The sequence below is a fragment of the Rana temporaria genome, chromosome 1 (assembly GCF_905171775.1).
Source record: "Rana temporaria chromosome 1, aRanTem1.1, whole genome shotgun sequence".
Lineage (NCBI taxonomy): Eukaryota > Metazoa > Chordata > Amphibia > Anura > Ranidae > Rana > Rana temporaria.
In genome coordinates, this window is record NC_053489.1 from 227,806,773 (window position 1) to 227,830,552 (window position 23,780).

The 23,780-nt window shown below is 39.9% G+C and overlaps 1 protein-coding gene across 1 annotated transcript; it reads right to left on the reverse strand.

The window, feature by feature from the left end:
- Positions 1-445: 445 nt before the first annotated feature.
- CRYBA4 (crystallin beta A4) lies at positions 446-23,754 on the reverse strand. The gene is made up of 6 exons (XM_040351108.1): positions 23,696-23,754; positions 16,641-16,691; positions 11,163-11,281; positions 9,561-9,702; positions 2,314-2,456; positions 446-706 (listed from the first exon to the last, which is right to left on the reverse strand). The coding sequence occupies exons 1-6, from the start codon at positions 23,735-23,737 to the stop codon at positions 559-561; spliced, it is 645 nt and encodes a 214-aa protein (XP_040207042.1). The 5' UTR covers positions 23,738-23,754; the 3' UTR covers positions 446-558.
- Positions 23,755-23,780: the final 26 nt, after the last annotated feature.

The following is a 23,780-nucleotide window of genomic DNA, read 5'->3' on the forward strand; positions in this document are numbered from 1 at the left end:
CACCCAGCAACGCCACTGACATTACTCACTGTGGCCATCTGCAGCCTCATGTAACTGATCTGGAGCTGTGACGTCGTCGGCAGCGTCCAGTGTAGCAAAGCCCCGCCTCCTCCTTGTCCTCGTCCGTGATGGAACACTTCATTCAGTTCCCAGTAGTGGGTGTGTGTTTTCCGCCTATCACGGACGAGGAAGAGAAGGGGGCGGGCTTTGTAACACTGCACGGCCGCTGGCTGCAGTTAAGACTGCATGTCACAGCTCGTGAGGCTGCAGATGGACACAGTGAGGAAGCGTGACTCGAGTATAAGCCGAGAGGGGCTTTTCAGCACAAAAAAAATTTGCTGAAAAACTTGGCTCATACTCGAGTATATACGGTAATAAAGTTTATGTTCAATGTAATCAGCTTACTTGCATTATAAGTCTAATAATTAAATTCCAGACAAAAAAAAATAATTACAATGACTTTATAAGATGATACACAAAAGAAACAACATTTTTATTTACGTTAAGCATCGTTTCATTTGTTTTAGGTTAAAATATGTATCTCCATGTAAAAGGTGGTTACTGCTGAATTCTGCGGATGGATTGGATTTGGAAGGTCTGTGCGTGAGATCCCCACTCTCTCCAGTGCTTGTACTCTCCTGAATGGCGGTCACACTCCAGGATGTACTGGAAGCCACGGTAACCGGGATACTGGTAGCAAACCCAACTGTAGGGAAATAAAAAGAAAACAGATAAATGTGCTTCTCAGTCCTCTCCACAATAACTGTTTGTAATGTCATCAACATGGAAGAAGGACCATAAAAAAAGTTGAGGTGTTTTTAGGTTGAGGTGAGTGTAGCTTGGTAATTACACTTTTTTAAACCCAGTACCTTTCGCTTAGGAGGAACCAAAATCATATAAATATTCTAAGTGCTACCACCTTCATCTAAAAAATCATAATCATAAATGGAGTAGATGCACATAAACTCTTAGGTAGTGCTACACTTAATTTTGCAAGCACTATTTACCCAGCACTAAATGTGTAACAATAAATAACACTGAAAATATTAGTAAATTATAATATTTATTGTTACACATTTAGCACTGTTTGATTAGTGCTTGTGAAATTAAGCAGTGTAGGAGTATATGTTCATCTACTCTAGTTATGGTTATGGTGATTACACTAAAGCCTCGTACACACGATCGTATTATCCAACGGGAATTGTGTGATGGCAGGCTGTTGGCGGAAAATCCGACCGTTTGTATGCTCCATTTGACAATTGTTTAATAACATGCTTTAAAATTGTCCGCCAACAATAGTGTGTTGTTCGATTTTCCGTCGGACAAAACTCCAAAGTAGAAACACGCATTCTCAGAAGCAATGCTAACCATAACACAACATTTGCAGAAGTTTCCCAAAGGGTTGCGCTAAAGAGCTGAAAAACCATGTCGTTTTGTGTTTGTTGGCCAATTCTTTGCCGTTTCTATGCAATACAAATTCCTGGTCAACGCCCTTCAGGCAAAGGTCCTACGCTTTGTCCGCAGAAAATCTGATCCTGTGTATGAGGCTTAACTTTTTATGTCTGTACCATACAAATTTGTGGTTTATAAAGTGCTGTGCCGTGCCGGAACCTGTTCCTCACTTGCTTCAGAACAAGGCTTTGGACATGCTTTGTTAAAACTCTAAGGCCTCGTACACACGACCGAGTTTCTCTGCAAAACCCAGCAAGAAACTTGCTGGGATTTTTTTTTTGCTGAGGAAACCGGTCGTGTGTACATTTTTCGACGAGGAAACTGTCGAGGATCCCGTCGAGCCAAAAAGAGAGCATGTCTTCTTTTTCCTCGACGGGAATGGAGAAACTTGCCTTGTCGAGTTCCTCGACAGCCTAACAAGGAACTCGACGAGGAAAACGATGTGTTTCGCCGTCGAGTTCCTCGGTCGTGTGTACGAGGCTTATAAAGCATCCAATTGCTCCAGAGCTTAGTAAATGAGGTAAATCTTGCACATGGTTGGATGATGGAAGTCACCAGAACTTCTGCTCATTTACTAAGCTCTGGAACAGCTGCACTTGCAGAGTGCAACTGCCCTTTGCAAAGTGCACAGCCTTTTTTGCCTTTAGTAAATCAACTCCATTGGGTTGTCAGCCCAAACAGGAATTTAGGAGCACATTAGATTTCTGGCACGCCAAAAGGTATTTTTCTGTCATTGCAGCATGTTAACAGGGATAAACAATTATGAAATGTGGATGCATTGTAGAGATGTACGAATATTCTACCTTGACATACATTTTAACGCTCCAACTATAAAATTTGATATTTTGACATGTGACTTACGCGCCAGACAGAACACGGAAAGAGCCAACTTCGTTGTTACACCAGCCCATGGCCTGCAGGGAGGGATAGTCATCGCTCAACTCTCCTTTTCTTCCCAGGAAGTTTTCCTTCTCAAAGATGGTCATCTTGCAATCACGATGGTTCTAAGCGAGTAATACAGACATTTTTTGTTACAAGAGAAACATTTAACCAATGTGAGAGACACAACAAAGGGCAGAGGAAGGCAAATGTTCATTACAAATAGCAGTGATCTTTAGTAACCAAATAAAATTCACTTTACTGTAGCCATTTTCTTACTGTGTGTTTTCATGCACAGCAAAGTAACCTCAAACTGTCATCAACCATCAACTAGCTACAGCATTGCTGGACACAACATAGCACACAGTACCCTAGTGTAATAGGTGAAACACATACAAACGGCAAAGAATTGTCAGCTCGGATAATCCGACATTACAAATTTGTTGTCGGAAAATTTTAAAGCATGCTATCCAACATTTGTTGGCGGAAAAATCCGACAACAATTGTTGGATGGAGCATACATTCCGAGAAAAGCCTGCCATCACACATTTCCCGTCGGAAAATCCGATTGTGTGTATGAGGCTTAAAGGATCACTAAAGGAGAAAAAAAATTGCTGAAATTACTGTTTACAGGGTATAGGGACATAAAAGATAACTGATTCCTTTTAAAAAATGATTAAAAATAGATTAAATTCAATCATATAATGTGCCTGCAGTTTCACTTTAGTTTTTAAACTGGTTTCATGTTTAGGGCAGTGTTTTGTTTTTAAAATGAATCTGATTGGTTCTGTTAAGTTTTAGACACACAGTAATGACAGCTTAGATCACCGTGAAAAGCTCCCAGTATGATGGTTATAAGGAAATGGACAACCAGGAAGTGTGGAGATCAGAGCAGTTTTACAGCAACATCAAAGCAAAAACGAGCAATGAGGACATGAAACCAGTACTGCAGTAAGGTAAAGAAAGCTATTTAGCTAAAAAAAATGTTTCCTTTAGTGACCCTTTAACAGTTCCAACTCATAGATTAATAAGTTGTTTTTGAATGGACTTCATCTTTATGCAGAACTGCCTTTGTGTTTTTTACTGTGCCAGAGGATAACATCACAGGGGTCCCTATGATAACCATGCAATAGAACCATGTCTCTTTTTGGTAAATAGTAATAAAGGTAGGATGTTATTTTGAGAACAATGTGCTTGTCAGCCCTTCTATTTAATACAATTCAGACGTTGTTTGTCTACTCTCTTGCTAAGTAAAGAGACTAATAATCAGACGGAATAACAATTATAAACTTCCAGTGTAAGTGCTGAAAATGTCTGTATGCCTAGTATTACACACTGTGCTTTAATATATTAACATTGGTCTCCACCTTTTTTCATAGTTCTGTAAATAACAACGAGATTTCACATCATTATTGTATAAGGCAAAACTTTTTTTAGGTTTGGCTAGAGCTGCAAGGAGCTCAGATTTGTATTGCTTTATGTGCCCCCGTTTAAGGAACCCCCACATATGTCTTGCCAAAATAAAATATAATTAGTACATTTCTGGAACACATGTACATTTCCTCTTTTTCTTTTCTCCTAAAAAACACTACAAGTAAAGAAAAATACCTGCTGATCTGCCAGAAATCCAGCCAGCTCCTAACTTCCTGTTTTCACTGATATATCTGCATCTGCTGCATTGACATTCCAAACAATGTTCTCAGCTTTGTCTTAATTCTCTTCTTCTGGACTACAGAACACCTCCCTTTAATGTTATAGAAAAGAGTAGATGATGTACATAGTCCAGCAGAAGGAACTATGCAGGTTTGACAACACAACTTGAGGTGTCATGCAGCAGATTAATTGCGTTGTCAGCTCAAACAGGAAGTTACTACCTCACTGGATTTCTGGCAGATTAACAAGTGTTTGTCTGTATGTGAATTGTTTTAAAGGTATACCGTATATACTCGAGTATTAGCCAAGTTTTTCAGCACATTTTTTTGTGCTGAAAATGCCCCCCTCGGCTTATACTCAAGTCACCTTTTTGCGACGATCTCCTGGAATTTGGGGACTCCTTCCACAGACTCCCATGTTAAACATCAGTATAGTCATGGACACAGTGAGGCATGGTCACAGTGAGGCATGGGAACAGTGAGGCATGGGCACAGTAAGGCATGGGCACAGTGAGGCATGGGCACAGTGAGGCATGAATATAGAGAGGCATGCACATGGACACAGTGAGGCAAAGTGAGGCACAGTGAGGCATGTACACAGTGAGGCATGCACATGGGCACAGTGAGGCATGGACACAGTGAGGCATGCACATGGACACAGTGAGGCATGGATATAGTGAGGCATGCACATGGACACAGTGAGGCATGGATACAGTGAGGCATGGATATAGTGAGGCATGCACATGGACACAGTGAGGCAAAGTGAGGCACAGTGAGGCATGGACACAGTGAGGCATGCACATGGACACAGTGAGGCATGCACATGGACACAGTGAGGCATGGATATAGTGAGGTATGGATATAGTGAGGCATGCACATGGACACAGTGAGGCATGGATATAGTGAGGCATGCACATGGACACAGTGAGGCAAAGTGAGGCACAGTGAGGCATGGACACAGTGAGGCATGCACATGGACACAGTGAGGCATGCAGATGGACACCCTAGGCTTATACTTGAGTCAATACGTTTTCCCAGTTTTTTGTGGTAAAATTAGGTGCCTATATTAGGTGCTTATATTCGGGTCGGCTTATACTCGAATATATACGGTATATTTCCAAGATAATGTACTAAATATTTTTTTTATTTAAATTTGCCCAGACATGCAGTTTAAATTGTGTATTTCTTAGCGTACACATTTTATGGTTTTGGAATGATTTGGATACAGCATTTTTTCTATTTTTAATAAATCGACAAGCAAAAAAATTATTTGGATTGACTTTTTGTAACATGCAAATTGTTCAGGCCAGTTTTGACAGAGAATATTTTCCATTACTACTACTGATACACAAGTTTAGACCTAATTCCCTAGACTTTTAGGTTTTTCTATCTTTATGTGTTTCCTTTGCCTGCTTCTCTTTATTTCACATTTTATCAACATTTTGGAAGATTAACTGGCCTCTGTTATAAATTAGCTCTTGAATATATACGAGTGCTTGGGACATTGGGCTGTATTCTCCATGGGTCTCTGTAGAGCAGTAGAGTATGTTGGCACTGTCTAAATGCCATGAATAAAAATACTATAAACCTTCAAGAAACGATCTCTATGCAACACAGAAAATCTCTGAAAGCAGACTAGAAACCTAAAGACTCAAAAGACTTGTATGTATTGATTATTACCTTTAAATATATATACAGTAAAACCTTGGTTTGAGAATAATTTGATTTGAGAGCGTTTTGCCTGACAAGCAAAATGTTTTAATACATTGTGCCTTGATATACAAGCGATGTCTTGATATAAGAGTAGCGTCATGTCACAACTGAGTATAAAAAAGAAGAGAGGAGCCTCTAAGTGTAGCAATATGGTTACATTTAATGAAGGTACAACATTTAGCAACTTATTGCTACACTTAGAGGTGCCTCTCTTCTCTTTTATACCCTGTAAAAAAAATGCTTTGATATACAAGTGCTTTGGATTACAAGCATGTTTCTGGAACGAATTATGCTCGCAAACCAAGGTTTTACTGTACTAGATAAATGTCATGAGAAAATAAACCTTTGGTTTTTGCTTTTTCTATAACTGTAACTAACCACTGATCCCATTAAAATAGCCCTAGATGTAGCAAATACTAATATGGAACTGTATCTCCGAACTGAGTTATTTGATAGCTACGGTATTTATAGAACAAGAACCATTTTTAAGTGCCAAATGAGGCAGGGAGACCATGGATGGGACTTTGTATGAGCCTCTGAGAAATTACTCAAAAATAATAGAATAATAATTTATAATTCCATAAACATACAAACAGTAAAGTACAAAACACCATTAAAAGTAATAAATTCACATATACAGTATTAAAGCGGGGGTTCACCCTATCAACGCAAAAAAAATATTTTTTTTTCTTTTACCATAAAAGGCGCCGTGAAGAGCCGAGACCTACTCCGGCTGTCTTCGGGGAGAGTGACGTGCCAGGGCCGGCCGTCAATCATCCTCCCTCTCCATAGGCACGCCCATTCCCCGCGGGACCCGAAATCTACGATGTCCGATTACAAGGTGAGTCCGGGGTTAAAAAAATCGGGACAGGCATACTGTAGCTCGCGCTACAATGCCTGTCTCGATGGTAAAATCAAGTCAGTGAGGGTGAACTACCGCTTTAAGGAGTACAGGACCAATGGATTTTGCAAAGAGTTCACTTCTTCAGATCCACGTCTGAATTGTATATTCTACATCGTGAGTTGAATTGTAGATCTCATTCCTCAGGACGTCATATATAGACATGAATGTTGTCTCAATGAGTTATACACTATGGGCCAGATTCAGAAAGCAGATACGACAGCCTATCTCCTGATACGCCGTCGTATCTCTGAGAGTATCTATGCGGCTGATTCATAGAATCAGTTACGCATAGATAGCCCTAAGATCCGACAGGTGTAACACCGTCAGATCTTAGGATGCAATACTTCGGCCACCGCTGGGTGGAGTTTGCATAGTTTTCCAGCGTTGGGTATGCAAATTAGGTGATTACGGCGATCCACGAAGATACGCGCGTTCGTCGCAATCTCTTACGTCGTTGCTAGTCGTTTTTTCCCGTCGTAAAGTTAAGGTTGCTTATTAATTTCTTATATTTAGAACAGCCATGTTAAAGTATGGCCGTCGTTCCCGCGTCGAATTTCAATTTTTTTTTTTTTTCGCGTAAGACGTCCGGGAATACGAAATTACGTTACGCACGTCGCCGTTCAAAAAACACGTCGGGGCGCCGTAATTTCGCGCAAAGCACGGCGGGAAAATTGCGAACGGAGCATGCGCAGAACGTCCGGCGCGGGAGCGCGCCTAATTTAAATGGTACACGCCCCATTTGAATTAGGCGGGCTTGCGCCGGACGGCTTTACGTTACACCGCCGTAAGTTTACACGCAAGTGCTTGGTGAATCAGGCACTTGCGCTGAAAACTTGCGGCGGTGTAACTTAAAGACGATACGTTACGCCGCTGCAGTTTTCTGTGAATCTGGCCCTATATTACCAAAAGTATTGGGATGCCTGCCTTTACACGCACATGAACTTTAATGGCATCCCAGTCTTAGTCCGTAGGATTCAATATTGAGTTGGCCCACCCTTTGCAGCTATAACAGCTTCAACTCTTCTGGGAAGGCTGTCCACAAGGTTTAGGAATGTGTCTATGGGAATGTTTGACCATTCTTCCAGAAGTGCATTTGTGAGGTCAGGACAAGAAGGCCTGGCTCGCAGTCTCCTCTCTAATTCATTGCATCTATGCGGTCAAGTTCCTCCACCCCAAACTCGCTCATCCATGTCTTTATGGACCTTGCTTTGTGCACTGGTCCAAATCATTTCGTAGAGTAGGGATTATGGTGTGGGTAGTTTTTCAGGGGTTGGGCTTGACCTCATAGTTCGAGGGCAAGTTTGAGGTGGAGGAACTTGACTGGCCTGTACAGAGTCCTGGCCTCAACCTAATAGATGAGATGAATTAGAGCAGAGACTGCAAGCAAGGCCTTCTCATCAACATCAGTACCTAACCTCACACATGCTTTTCTGTAAGAATGGTCAAACATTCCCATAGACACACTCCTAAACCTTATGGACAGCCTTCCCAGAAGAGTTGAGGCTTCCATAGCTGCAAAGAGTGGGCCAACTCAATATTGGACTAAGACTGGGATGCCATTAAAGTTCATGTGGGTGTAAAGGCAGGCATCCCAATACATTTGGTAATATAGTGTATTAAATAGCAGTGGTCATCAACTCTAACAGGGTTCAAACCATAAGTCTCCAACTATATTCCATATCCCTATGTACTATATGGATGCTTTCCTGTCTCAATATAAATCCACTTTCATGAAATCCACATCCATGTCATCAGGACAGTTGCACGCCATACTGACGACTTATTGGAATCAGACATGTGCTTTTACTAATGACATGGATGTGGTTTTCATAAAAGTGGTTTGATATTGAGGCAGGTGACATAGGACAGGTGAGCATCCATATATTGCAGGATATGGGAATATGGCAATAAAGTTGGAGCCCTTTTGATTGAGCCCTGTTGGTGACCACCCCCATAAAGTTGATGACCACTGTTATGTAATGTATGTCCTTGACAGAACATTCATATCTATATATGATCTTCTGAGCAATAAGATCTACATTTGGTGCTCTGAGAATGTACAATTCACAGTATAGAACAGTGATGGCGAACCTTGGCACCCCAGATGTTTTGGAACTACATTTCCCATGATGCTCAACTACATTGTAGAGTGCATGGAAAATGTAGTTCCAAAACATCTGGAGTTCCAAGGTTCGCCATCACTGGTATAGAAAATACAATTAAGGCGTGGCTCTTGAAGAAGTCAACTCTTTGCGAAACACATTGGTCCTGTATGCATTAATACTGCAAGACAAACTGTATACCTGAATTTATTGCTTTTAATGGTGTTTTGCACTTTCCCTTTTTTAAACTTTATGGAATAAAAATGTATTATTTTATTATATTTGTGTGATTTCTCAGTGGCACATACAAAATCTCATCCATGGTCTCCCTGCCTACTTTGGCACTTAAAAAAAGGCTGTGTTTTTGTTCTATTGATATAATGTATGGTGCCCACTGAGAAATAAGGAAATAACATAAAAAAAAATGAACTTTATATTTTTCTACAATTATTTCTTAGTGTTATTTTAAACAATCTGTTCCATATTACACTGGCATCTTATAACATTTTTGCAAGCATGCACAGTAAAAGAATTTAGGGCAAACATGCCAGCCAGCGTCCAGCTGTCATATAGTCTTCTCCAAGCTAGAAAATATAAGTTAATACGAGTTATTGTGAGCAAGGCTGATAACAACCTCTCCAATATTCTTAACTGGCCTTTGTAACAGCTGTAAATTCTATTCTAGAATACATAAAAAATATTACTATTAATATATTATTATTAAAAGATAATACACATCTTTTAAATAAAATTGTGCGTAGGCCATTATTGTTAGGTGGTATGAACTACACTCTGTCATATGTAAGTGAAAACTATTATCAGAGGCCCCCTGTGGACTTCTATGGAATGTGTACTTACAGCACAGGCAATTGGTCGGAAAGAGGTCATTCTCTCGACATGGTAAGCGTTGCTGCCACTCCAGGCCTCCCAGCGGGGGTACTCTCCTCTCTCCAGCACAAACTGCTGACCTTGGAATCCTAAGTGCTCATATCCGACCCAGCTGTGGGAATAGAATGCGGACTGTGATTACATTGCATGTGTTAGCAACCTGTGTTATCTTGCAGGGGTAAGCCAAGACTAACATTTTACTGTATGAGATTTTTATTTCTATTTTTTTTTTTTACCTTATGTTTTATTTTTAATGTTTAATTCTGGTAAATTGTTAAGAACTTGCCATTAGTTGTTATGTGTATAACTCAATATATCATTTTTGTAATGTTTTCAAGCAGATACCACTGTAATAGGCATAAATAAATAACACATTGTAAAGTGTGAGTTCCTGTAAGAATGGTTTTGTGCTGCACATTTGTATCAGGAAAAATAAAAATAATATGCAGAAGCAAGCTTTTCTGTATTTTACACAGGCGGGCTTGTCTCATGTTTGTCATTCTTAAACTAAATATACAAGGCAAAGTCAATTAAACTAGATTACTAATATGGAAAAACAAAGTATGGTTTTGCCTAACCTAATAACACATACCCACTTGTTAAATTAATTATTTCCAGTTCTCAAGACAAATGAATTGGAAATATGCCATATTATGTATTTCATTATTAGCAACATAAATACATTCATTGTATCGTCTTCTACCAGGGTACTATGGGTGTAACAAACATTTCTGTTTATCAGCACAGTGGTTGCAGTATAAAGTCTGTAATTATATAAAGCAATTATGGCATTATAACAGTCCAACCAATGTAGGCAGCAGTCAGAGACGCTAACTGGCTAGCTCTAATTGAACCATCTTCCTGGCCAAGATTGTTTGGCAGAGGTCAGGTTTATTTTCATCATCATGTATTACCAACTAGAGCAGTGCAGAGTGTTGGCCCAGTCCAATTGGGGGAGTCATTTATTGAGGGAGTGCAAATGCACCGACTACCCAAAGTGTGGTAATATATCACAATCAATTTCATGTTTTACTGATCTTATTAAAGGAAAAGGGTTCCTGGTCTTTGAACATATGCTTTGCTATCTGGTTTTCTTTTATAGAAGAGTCTTAAAGTAGAACTAGAACTAGTCTATGGGTATTTAAATATTTACATATTCTAATTAAGCAGAAAATAATCTTTAAACACAAGTCCTCACTGTTCTATGTAGGTGCAGGCACTGTGGCATATTCATCCTTAAATTTTACAGTAAAACATTTTTCACTTTTTCTTTCCCTCAGTAGCTCAGTTTGCTGCCACCTGCCAGCCTTCCAACCTCTCAAGGAAAACACAGAGCAAATGGACATGAGAAGTAGAGAGAGAAAAGTACTGTGAATCAAACTGAACAACTTCTGAACTTTAATTGTGAATTTTGAGGATGAATTGTTTCATATTGATTCAGCTGCACAGGTCAGTGGGGTTTATTTTAAAGCCCTTTTACTGCTTGTTAAGAATAGGTACTGTAAATATTTGAGTGTTTATAGCTTAGCCACAGTTCTATTTTAAACTTGTTTGACCAGAATTCATACTTACGCTCCACTCTCTATTTTAAATGAGCGGACAGTTTCAAATCCATTTTCCATGATGTTATAGCATTCAGATGTAAACTCATGTCTGCGGCCCTGGAAACATTCTTCATCCCAGGTAATAATCTAAAATGGAAGCAGTTAGAAGTCAAAAGCATGAGTCACATGATGATACAAGGACACAAGTGACAGACAGCCACAGAGCAAGATGAGGGCAGTGAGAAAGGTATATAAGATTTCCCCAGTGATGCTCCTGAATGACAGAAGAAAAACACCAGTGCATAGCCAGTAATATCATTTGTACAGTTGGTCTAATTAAGCCTTATGTCATGGTGAGTCTGGAGGGTAGTTCGGGCTATCAGCTTTTTCATTTTCCTTGGACTTTTATTGAGCAGAACATAATGCTTTTGGAGATATAAATCTAAGGCAGACCTCAGGGAATAGATGTCTGCATAGAGTAATGGTTTACAGCAGTCTGTTTATCTGGAATCGCAATGTTGTTTGCTAAGAATTATGGGTAATGATAGCTGACCTAGTAAATTATGTATGTGGCAAGTACTTTCTATGTAGTTATGGTTAAAATGAGGTATAGGTCTCTATACAGTATTTAAAATATAAAAACGGCATTAAAACTGATCAGGATAAATGTAGGTCTTTATCCCGCAGGGAAAGTGTGAAATGTGTCATTTGCTCCTTTTAATTGGACAATACCTAAATGACCTGACAATCTGTTACTACTCCATTGTGAGTAGTAAAGATTTCTTTTCGAAAGGAAAATCATTTTAAATAAACACAGTGACGCTTATGGCCTGCAGCTTTCTGCTTGCACATCTTGTTGTCCACACTCAGTCTGGTTATTTGGGTTTCCAAAATCTGATGTAGACGGTTATACTGTGTATGTATATATAAATATATATATATATATATATATAGATAGATATATATATATATATATACACATCAAATGTTGTGACTTAAGCTCCGTACACACTTTTCCCATCGGAAATTCTGACCGTGTGTATGCCCCATCTGAGTTTTTTCATCGGATATTCCGAGGAATTCCATCAGAGTTTAGAGAATATGTTCTCTTTTACTCCGATGGAATTCTGATGTGGGTTTGGCCGGGCAAAAGCCTGATCGTGTATACAGGGCATAACATGGTCAGTCAATGTAAGTGACCACAAAAAAACTCATACAGAAAATGGTAATTGCCTGGCTGTAATATTAAAGGCTTTTCTACTTTAAGTCAATTACTTCATACAAGTATTTAGATTAGGAATTCAGAATTTTGAGGCTTGCCCAATATAAAAGTGTAGAAGCCAAAGACAACAAGACAAATGAGTTCAGCCTACAAATGTATCTCAGTAGACTCCATCAAAAATTTACATTTGTGGTATAGGTGGATGAAAACATAATTAGATTTTATATCTTTGAAGGAATCTAGTGACAATACCCTCCAGCCACGGTTCCTGGCTTTGTTTTCACCAAAGCAAGGGAATGTTGCCAGTGTCTTGTAAAATGTTAACAATGTGTTGGGGATGGTTTTAGAGAATACTGACCATTCTGAATGCATGAACTGACCTGGAAATGAATACAAATGTTATTCTCATGGCTATGCCCAATGCATATGATTTTTTTTAGAATAAGCTGAGCTGGTACTGCACATGTACACTGCTTGCTGGCAATGAGAATACTAAATCTGCATCAGTGGCATTTATATATATTTAGGAAATTGACAAGGGAAGATGGGCTGAAATATGAAGTTCTTCTGAATGTAATATTTTATGTTATAAAATGAGGCTGTTATTGCTGATTTGTTTTGAATGTGCTGGCTTCAGGGCTGTCTCCACCAAAGTCTCTTGACAGACATAAAAAAGCAGTGGGAAATGTAACTAAGAAGCATGTAGGTTTGACACTACCTGGGATCAAACCCAAGATCTGTTTGACTTGTGCTTCTGGTATTTGTACTGCTCTGTATCGGCACTTACATTCATCCTATCTAAGCCTTTCTTTGCATTTGTATATGTTTATTGTTTTCCTTGTCTATTGAATTCCTGTCTTAGTAGATCGTGCCCTTTTGCTTCCCCTGCTCTAAGACCTGTCTGGTCAGGGTTGTTCTTAGTACCACTTCTTAGTTTGTTTGCAACTGTGCTCTTCTTAATCCTTTGTCCCTGACTCCTGTTTCTGTCCCCTTTGCAGTGATAACAGTCTAGTGTACTTCTTGTGATTTGCCATAGTTACTTTCTTCTTCTTACATGTTGTTTCCCCTCTCTATGTCCTAGTTCAGTGTCTGTCCTCTTCTGTGTGTTTCTTACATGCAATCTGCTGCTGCCAGGGGTCAAGTCCTGGGAAAAAAAGTGTGGGAACTCCCACCCAAGATCCACTCCCCCCAAAAAAAAAAAAAAAATGATACGCTCATATGCATAATTACTAAACTGCATGTTCTTTCTAAATCCCGCGATAACTTGTGGCAGACCTCCACAATGTCTCCTGGGAACAATGACAAAATCTTCCAGGAGACATTGCGGCATCAAGGAAGTGACGGAATACCCGCACACTACTCGATGAATCCATATACAGGAAGCGGCCAGTAACATAAAGGATTACTAAGGTTTGCCTGTCCCTGACAGTGACTCGAGCTGGGCATTGCCGCTTAGTGAAGGATTGGCTCGGGCGGCTCGGCTGCTCTCGGCTGCTCTAATCCTGTAAAGGGAACTGAGTTCCTGCTGTGAAAAAAGTGCAGGAACTCCGTTCCCACGTGTTCCCGCAGGACTTGAGCCCTGGCTGCTGCCATTCACTCCTGAACCCTGCTGTAAATCCTTATGCCTTCCTTTCTCTTCCCTTTCAAATGTTTCTTCTTAGCTCTCTTTAGCTGCTATCTAGCATGTTGAGGGTAACATGTGGGTAGACATCCTTTCAGCTCTTGGAAGATCAGGCGAGACAGTCCATGTTCCATAATACGAGCTGACAAAGACGTATATCTTGATTTTTCTACCTTGTTTATAATCCTGAACCTTGTTTTTGATCTTGCCTGTCTATCCTGTTCCCCTGGCTTCTATTCTATTCCTAGTATAGTATGTATTTAACCCCTGTCTCCCAAGACACAGGCCTAGGATCTTCCACTGGTAAGCCACAATCAATAGAATCTCACTGACCATTCCAATCTACCAAAAAGAAATAATGGCGGTGGTGGGGCTAAAAACTTAGACATGATGGGAGGATTTGAGTAAACTTGCATCTGTCAAAGTGCTTATTGCTACCTGGTACTTTATATTAGGACTACTAACTGTTACATACTAGTTATTCAAGAGTTTTTCATAGTCTAAGATTAGCTATGAACAGGCAAATTACTGCGGAACTACGAATGAGGGGATATCCACCAAGTTATTCAAACACCAGGAACACTCTTCTTGATTCTTGCAGTGCAAATGTGGTACTTTCATCCATTACTATTCTATCAGGCCAACTTGCAAGGAGAATTTCCTCTGGAGATTACCCACTCTCAAGAGATCAAACCTGACCCCATTATTACAAACTTTGTTTAAAATTAGTAAAATTAGAGTATTGCATGTTGTTATATGGCTGTATATATTCATCCTAAGTGCTGAATGTTGGGTATCCCACTATGAATGTGTTAGACAGTGGCGGTGCGTCCATAGAGGGCGCCGGAGCGCTGCCCCCTCTCGCTCCTGCACCGCCACTGAATACAATACATTGCATGAATCTATGTATTGCCGCTGCCGCCGACTATTCAGATGGTGAGCGCCGGCCATCTGAATAACGGCAGCCGGTTGGCTGTGGAAGTGCCTATCAGAGCCAGCGGCACAGTGGTGACAATTACAGGGCACAGTGGCGACAATTAAAGGGCACAGTGGCGACAATTAAAGGGCACAGTGGCGACAATTGGCACAGTGGCGAAAATTACAGGGCACAGTCGCGACAATTACAGGGCACAGTAGCGACAATTAAAGGGCACAGTGGCGACAATTGGCACAGTGGAGACAATTGATGGGCACAGTGGCTGCGTTTGATGGCATGGCACAGTGGCTGTGTTTGATGACATGGCACAGTGGTGACAATTGATGGCACAGTGGCTGCATTTGATGGGCACAGTGAGGCTGCAATTGTTTGTTTTTTTTCGTTTGTTTGCGCCCCCCCAAAAAATGTTGAGCACCAGCACTGGTGTTAGGCCCCGTACACACGGCCGAGGAACTCGACGTGCCAAACACGTCGAGTTCCTCGTCGAGTTCTGGGATGAAGCCGCCGAGGAGCTCGGCGGGCCGCCTTCTCCCATAGAACAACGAGAAAATAGAGAACATGTTCTCTATTTTCTCGACGAGTTCCTCGGCGGCTCCATCGAGCCAAAAGTGTACAGACGACAGAGTTTCTCGGCAGAATACGGGATTTGACCGAGTTTCTCTGTGAATTCTGCCGAGAAACTCTGTCGTGTGTACGAGGCCTTAGACCTAAATTAATTCAGGCTGTCTTCAAGCTACAACAAGTCTGAATATTTTGGTAAACAGCTAATAGCTAAGTTAATGCACCACTGAAAGTTTGGCTTTGGGTGGACACTAAGATGCATTGGCTGAGGTTCCCAGTCTGCCTGCTAACACCTTAGGCCCCGTACACACGACGGGATCTATCCGCTGGGATTGATCCGCGGATCAGTTCCAGCAGATAGATCCAGTCGTGTGTAAGTCCGAGCGGACATTTCCCAGCGGATAAAAATCCAGCCGACGGATTCCCAGCGGATAAAAATTTCTTAGCATGCTAAGAAATCTATCAGCTGGAATCCAGTCCAGCGGACTTATCCGGTCGTCTGTACAGACTCACCGGATAAGTCCGTCCGATCCCATCCCTCGCATGCGTCGTAATGATTCGACGCATGTGTGGAAGTATTTACCTTCCAGGGTCGCGCACGTCGCCGCGTCATCGTCACGGGGACGGCGCGGAGAACGTCACCGCGGATGTATTCCGCAGGGATTTTGATCTGATGGTGTGTACAGCCATCAGATCAAAATCCGCCAGAGGATTTATCCGGCGGACCGTTTTCAGCGAATATCCTCTCGTCTGTACGAGGCCTCAGAGATCATTCCTATCACCTTTAAATTAAAGTTGTACATGTTTTGAGCACCTCCTGCATCCAAATCTCCATTTACTGCAGCAATGAAAAGGTGTGATTACATTTCTAAAATTTGTTTGGTTGACTTCAACCAATGCTGAAATTCTCTTTCATGTTTTAGATTTATTTGTTATTTAGCAGAAGACTATTAAACATTTATTATATATGTATGTGCAAAGACTAACGTTATATGGGGGTCCAAATTCAAGACCTGTTTCTGAAAAGTGTTGTTGTTATTTTATGGTATGCTCTTGAATGTAGTGCTTCTGTGAAATGCTAGATGTATAATACTCAGGAATTGAAGTGTAACTTTAGAACAAAAAGATTTGTATTTTAGGCAAAATGAATACTGAGGGGAAATACCTTCCAGTGGCCAGCAAATTTAGTACAGTGTTGGGTCATAGTGGCTCTGTCCTGTGGAGAAAGAAAGATAAACATTATATAAAAAAAAAATATTGCATTTTTAGCATTGATGCACTCATAATAACAATGCATAATTACATATACATATATTGCATTGTTTGTATTGCTTTCAATTCTTTAAATTATAGTACCCTTTCCTGGCTTTGTGAAAATGAATTAAGTACATTTTTGTATAAGAGTATCTTGTCTGTCTAGTGCAACCTTTACCAACCTTTTTTCCCCTAAGAAACCCTTGAAATCATTTTTCAGGTCTTAAAGATTCCCCGATAAAATGTCTATACCTAAAACACATGTGACATAGCATGATAAGTGTAGAAAAGGAAACAAGGATTGGGGTGTCCCATAGTATTTGACTACCAGGGCTGTAAAACACACAATATTTTTTTAGTAATAATCTGGAAAAAATATAATATCAATAATATCAACAACAACAGAATAGAAGGCAGACAGTGAAAATTGTAGTCGAAGCATCATTTATTGGGAGTAGTATTCTCCCAATAAATATGACGTACAGAAATGTACGTCATATGTTATTTTTTTACTATGACATGTGTTTTATGGAACATCTAACAAACTCAAGAGGAACCATGGTTGAGGAAGGTTGATCTAGTCCTTGTTGAGAGTACTCAGTTATACTGCTTATATTAAAATGTTTTCACAAGGTCTTCCATAAGTCTGCAATGCAGAGTTTACTTGTGCCAGTCTCTGCATTAAATAATCAATCTGGCATCAGCAGTGTTCCTCCTTGTGTCCCCATACAAGTACGACTATAATATTTATTCTTGATATCAGAAAGTGGGCTGTGACCAAACTACCATACTTACTTTATTTAAATGTTTTTAAAGTCTTACAAGTAATTTAATGTAATGTAATGCATAGGACCAGGCATATCATTCTTTTGTCACACTGATGTTTTAGGACCACGTGTAAGCTTTACTTCCTTCATGAGACCCCTGAATATATTAGGTAACCAACCCTATACTATTTGACAGTTTCTTGTTCTTAAAATCTTTTTTTTGCATAATTATCAGCATCTGGCAAAAAATTAATACACAAAATCAATTACTACACCTAAACTTTGATATTGAGGCATTGTTGATAATAGTTGGGTAATGAAATTGTTCATCTAGTGCTAGTATTAGTTACATAGTTAGGTTGAAAAAAAGTCCATCTAGTTCAACAAATAAATTGATAAATAAGTAGAACACATGATACAGAGGAAAGCAAAAAAAAAAAAAATCCTGAAAAGCAAGGTCCTTTCATTGCAGGGTATGCAGTAAACACAAAAAATAAAAGGATCTCACATAAAAGGGGTAACACCAAATGTGTAGTTACATTTCCAGCCTGCGCAGAAATGTACTGTTCGATAATGACTCTCAGGCCTCGTACACACCAGCGGATCTGTCCGCTGAAAACGGTCCGCCGTACCGTTTTCAGCGGACATGTCCGCTGCGTCCGCTGCCGGATTTCTGTCTGATGGTTGTACACACCATCAGACAGAAATCCGCGTGGACTTGATACGCGGTGACGTGGCCGTGCCGTCGCCACGACGATGACGTGGCGACGTGCGCGGCCCAGGAAGGTCAATGCTTCCACGCATGCGTCGAATCACTTCGAAGCATGCAAGGGCTTTCGGCCGATCGGACATGTCCGGTGAGTCTGTACAGGTCACCGAACATGTCCGACGGACAGGCTTCCAGCGGACATGTTTCTTAGCATGCTAAGAAACATTTGTCCGCTGGAAACTGTCCGATCCGCTGGACAATTTTCCCGGTCGGCCGTACACACGACCGAACATGTCTGCTGAAACTGGTCTGTATTTTGCAAGTAATCCATTTGTTTAATAATTATCTAAGAAAGAGTTTGGAATTGGGGGTTCTTGAACAACCTGGAGACTCATGAAACTGAGGGTACTTTTTAAGGAAAGATGAACCTACAGGAGCACAGTAATGCAGATCTGTCAATGCATTTTAATACAAGACTAAAAGTTTGCATATGTTTTAAGAATCTTATCTTAGTTTCTGTCTTATTATGCACTCCAACAAAGTAATGTAGCTGTCCCCATTTTACTTTAGCTATTTCTATATTCATGTTCACAGGTGGCCAAGATTATGATATGGGTTGTCATGACTCACTGTTATGTGCATATACAAAGACAGATCAAAGATCTATGTGTATTGGTACAACCGTTAACTCAAATTCACGGAAGGAACAATGATTCTTATCACTGAATACACAAAAGCTGGATACATTTGGAAATAAAATAGGTCTGCAATAAATATGTCTGTTTGCAGTACATTACTCCTGGTAAAACAATATGTTGTTTTTTTATTTTTTATGAAGTCATTGAAAAATGTGGCATCTTTTATATTTCATCTTGTCCGAGTTATGCCCTTGCTCTATATAAGTGATTATTAAGAAGTGTGCCAGCTTTGCCAGTCATAGTATGATTTATTATTCAAGCACAATTCATTTTTAGCAGCACAGCATTGATGGGATAAAGATAAAGGCTGTATTGTGAAAGTGAAAATACTATTTTGGTTATCTAGTGCCAAAGCAATGATGTGCACTGACCCATAGCATCCAATCACAAATCAGCTTTCATTGGCAACTATTGCCTAAGAAGGAGAGTTGCAGCAGATTCTTCATGCAAGAACAGGGGTAGAAAGGACATTTATTGAATAGCCACCCATCCCAAATTAATATTTGTCTTGTGGATTAAAACTGGTGGCAAGATATACTTGTAGTGGTGTTTCTGACTCTGTTTCACTTTTTCTTTATGGACCGAGTCTCAATACTCCCGAAGAAATCTCCATTAAGTATCATAAAATAAAAATCCAACTGGAAAGATGTGAACCCCCTTATAATGGACATGGCATAAGTCAAACTTGGGAAGGCCGATTCAAGGATCACCAATAGAGTTGAAAAAAAAATATGTTTTGTCTTTTAGAAAGGTGACTGTCAACTAATGCAGTGAAATACTTTTTATTTTGTTTGGCAACCTACAGGTGGCAACATGAACATGTATTGCATTATATGCGAAAAAAAGGAAAATCCCTGGTTTATCCAAAAGTTTGCTAGAAGTATGAAAGGTTGTATAGAGGGGTGCAGAGGGTTAAAGGGTCACTAAAGGAAAAAAAATGTTTGCTGAAATGACTGTTTACAGGGTATAGAGACATAATAGTTAACTGATTCCTTTTAAAAATGATTAAAAATAGATAAAAAACAATCATATAATGTACCTACAGTTTAGTTTAGTTTTTGCTGTTGTTTCCTGGTTCTCTGATGTACAGAGCCAGAGAGCCAATAGAGGGCAGTGAAGGTTTTGCAAAACGAGTAATCACACCTCCTTGATTAGTCACCACAGTGAGAAATCTCCCAGTACTGTGGTGATCAGGAAACAGACAACCAGGAAGCGTCCAGAACAGAGAGGAATTACAGCAACATCAGAGCAAAAACGAACAATGAGGACATGAAACCAGGACTGCAGTAAGGTAAAGGAAGCTATTTAGCTAAAAAAAAAAAAATAATCTTTAGTGACACTTTAAGTCATTTGCTAAACTGGCTGAGATTCGATCTATCTATGGCCAGCTAGCCTCTTCATTTTCGATATGGAGACTAGCATGCAAAAAAAAATTACTTGTCCCATAATCTCATGATTTGTACCAGACTTAAGTCTTGTCCAGATAACTGATGTTTGCTGCTGTCCTGTATTGACCATAACCAGTTTAATGAGTCCACTAAACAAGTCAGAGGAGGGAGATGCTCTTATCCTCCTCTTCAAGCAGAGATAGTGTTACTGTCTACTGTCAGGAGCCATTTACAATTGTAGTGCTAATGCTGGGCTTTCTTTATTGACAGCTCAAAATGAACTATACAGAGTAAAGCATATAAGCATGCCTAATACCTTGTACACACGGTCGGACTTGACTGTGCAAAAGTCCACCACGAGTCTGTCGGAAGTCCGACAGAAAGAAAGAGAATAGGTTCTCTATCTAAGGTCCGTCGGACTTCCAAAAAAAAAAGTCAGATGGAGGCTACAGAAAGAAAAAAAGCCTATCTGACTTTTTTTCTCGGAAAATCCAGCCGTGTGTACGAGGCATTAGTGTTGATTTATAAAATATGTATTTTAAACAAAAAATAAAAAATAAATCATAAAATAAGTGTTGATAGCCTTCCACAAAACAATCAAAATAAAATACCAAAAATCACCATAGTTTGCCTTTAATACCTACATAGCTCTGGCCTTTTGCTAGTGTTGCTTATATCTATTGCATTTGAAGACTGTGCAATGGAAGATTTAAACTGGATAGACTGTCACTGCTATGCCACAAGATATATACAAAATTGAAAATAAATGGTGCGGTCTTAATTAAGCTGATATCCAAATTAAAAACATCATCTGCATTTTTCCAGATTAAAAGTTGGTACATCATGATATAACTCCATCTAATTTCCCATCAGTGATTAGCTTTTCAAATACCCAACTCTGACAAATGTTATATAAGCTCATACAGAACAAGTGCGGCATATATTCTGACTGAAGCCATAAAATCAGGGAGAAACGGATATATTTTAAGCGGCTGACAGATCTGTGGCTGTAAGCGCATTCCGTCATCTGTACTTGAGCAAATCAGGCTATTTCTCATGTCAGAGTGTTTGTCTGGGCATTGTAATTTGACTGGCTGGAGAGCATGATTGATATGCGAATGCTGCTCTCCTGGAAAAAATGTCCTATAAACGGACAGAATATTGTCTGATAACTTAGTTACTCTTAGTTACTCAGTCTTGCCAAAACCACCATCATATTATGGTGCAGTATCATTTGAATTTGCATGCTAATTATCTTATTTTTTTAATCAGATGTTTTATATTTATACCCCAAAATTTCTTTTTTTTTTAAAGCCTCATAAATATATCACACTAACTGGATGCTTTATAACAAGTGGAAAAAAGAAAATGTTCTGTTTTTCTATAACAACAAACAAGAAAGATTTAGTTGTTATATATTACTTAAAGCGGGAGTTCACCCATTTCTAAAAAAATTTTTTTTCTTCCCCTAGATTCCTGCTCGTTCGGTCTAGGGGAATCGGCTATTTGTATTAAAATAGGTGCAGTACTTACCCGTTTTCGAGCTGCATCTTCTTCCGTCGCTTCCGGGTATGGTCTTCGGGAGCGGGCGTTCCTTCTTGATTGACATTCTTCCGAGAGGCTTCCGACGGTCGCATCCATCGCGTCACTCGTAGCCGAAAGAAGCCGAACGTCGGTGCGGCTCTATACTGCGCCTGCGCACCGACGTTCGGCTTCTTTCGGAAAATCGTGACGCGATGGATGCGACCGTCGGAAGCCTCTCGGAAACCTGTCAATCAAGAAGGAACGCCCATTCCCGAAGCCCATACCCGGAAGCGACGGAGAGGATGCGTCTCGTAAACGGGTAAGTGCTGCACCTATTTTTAAATAAATAGCCGATTCCCCTAGTAATAACGAGCAGGAATCTAAGGGGGAAAAGTGCCCTCTAAGGGTGAACCCCCGCTTTAATATGGATTTTGAGACCTGATATACCATCTTCTAATACCATACTCTTCTACCTTTTGTATCACTTGACCCTCATCCTAGACTGTAAGCTCTAATGAATCGGGCCCTCTGATCCCTCCTGTATTGAATTGTATTGTAACTGTACTGTCTGCCCTCATGTTGTAAAGTGCTGCGCAAACTGTTGGCGCTATATAAATCCTGTATAATAATAATAATGTTTATTGGTCAAATATAAGCAGTGGTTACAGCAAATTCAAACTTTAAATCCTGGGTGGCCCTTGTTATTAGATATGGCCAAATTATCTGGATAAGGATTAGGCCCAACAAACGCTCCGACATTAGGAGCTAATGTCGCATGTCGTATAAAAATCAATGGCTGAATTCACACTGATACTACACAACAGCCATAGACTTCCATCCTTCTTTGCTCTGCGACATCAGTCCTACATCGGTCCTACATTGGTCCTACATCCATCCTACTTGAATGAACAGGATACTACTTTGATCCAACTTTATGATAGTCTGACTTGTCCTTTGACCAATCAAAACAATCCCAGTGTGAGATAAATTTCTTTTATCTCTGCTGTAATCACCATGTTGAATGTCAAAAGTCAGATGGTAAGGATCCTACTTTGATCCGAATTCAATGATATTCAATGGGCTGAAGTAGGACCAAAGTCGGACCAAAGTAGTACAGGGAGCATTTTTAAAGTCGGACTGACATGTGTCGGACCAGTTAAGACGGCTCTCATAGGGAAACATTGATTTTCACACGTCATGTGACATGAGCTCCCAATGTTGGAGAGTTTGTCGTACCAGTGTGAACCTGGCCTCAGCCAGGATTCCTCGATTTTTTTATGAATTAATTGCCACCTGTTTTTTTAATGAATTAATTGCCACTCACATATTTTTACTAATAGAGATACAAGCCCGGAACACGTCGGATTGGCCTTCAATCCTAAATGCCCTTCTTTGCATGAAAGCAAATCACAGTGTCAACACTAATCTTTAGTCATTATTATAACATTTAATTTTTAGTAAGATGATAGCATGCAAAGTTTATCAAAGTTAGATCATATAAGAGATGCATTCTGTATTTAATAATATACTTTTTTGCACTTTGCATATAATTCCTGTTCTTTACAGTGCTTGAGAAAGCCTATATATGTCAATAATATTTCTCTAAAGTTTTCTCATAAAAAACACAATTTCAGCTAGCTCTTTTCTGACTACTTATATTAACTAATAGTAGCGTATGTGAGTGGTTTATATAAAAAGGTATTTTAGCTATTTAGAAGGACTGTCTTTTTACGAATAATGTGCTTTTGCAGTCCAGCACGTATTACATGACCTTAGTAAACTTTTACCTCTTTCTTCTATGAACCCTATAACAGAATTGGCCAAACACTTACTAAGAATTGCTTCCTTTGCCATCCATAGTAGTACAGTATGGACCTTACCTTGCTGAGATCAAGCAGCTGAGAGTCCGCTGTAGGCAACATGCTGAGTGGCTGATCTGCTGGGGTTTATATAGCCTGCTGAATG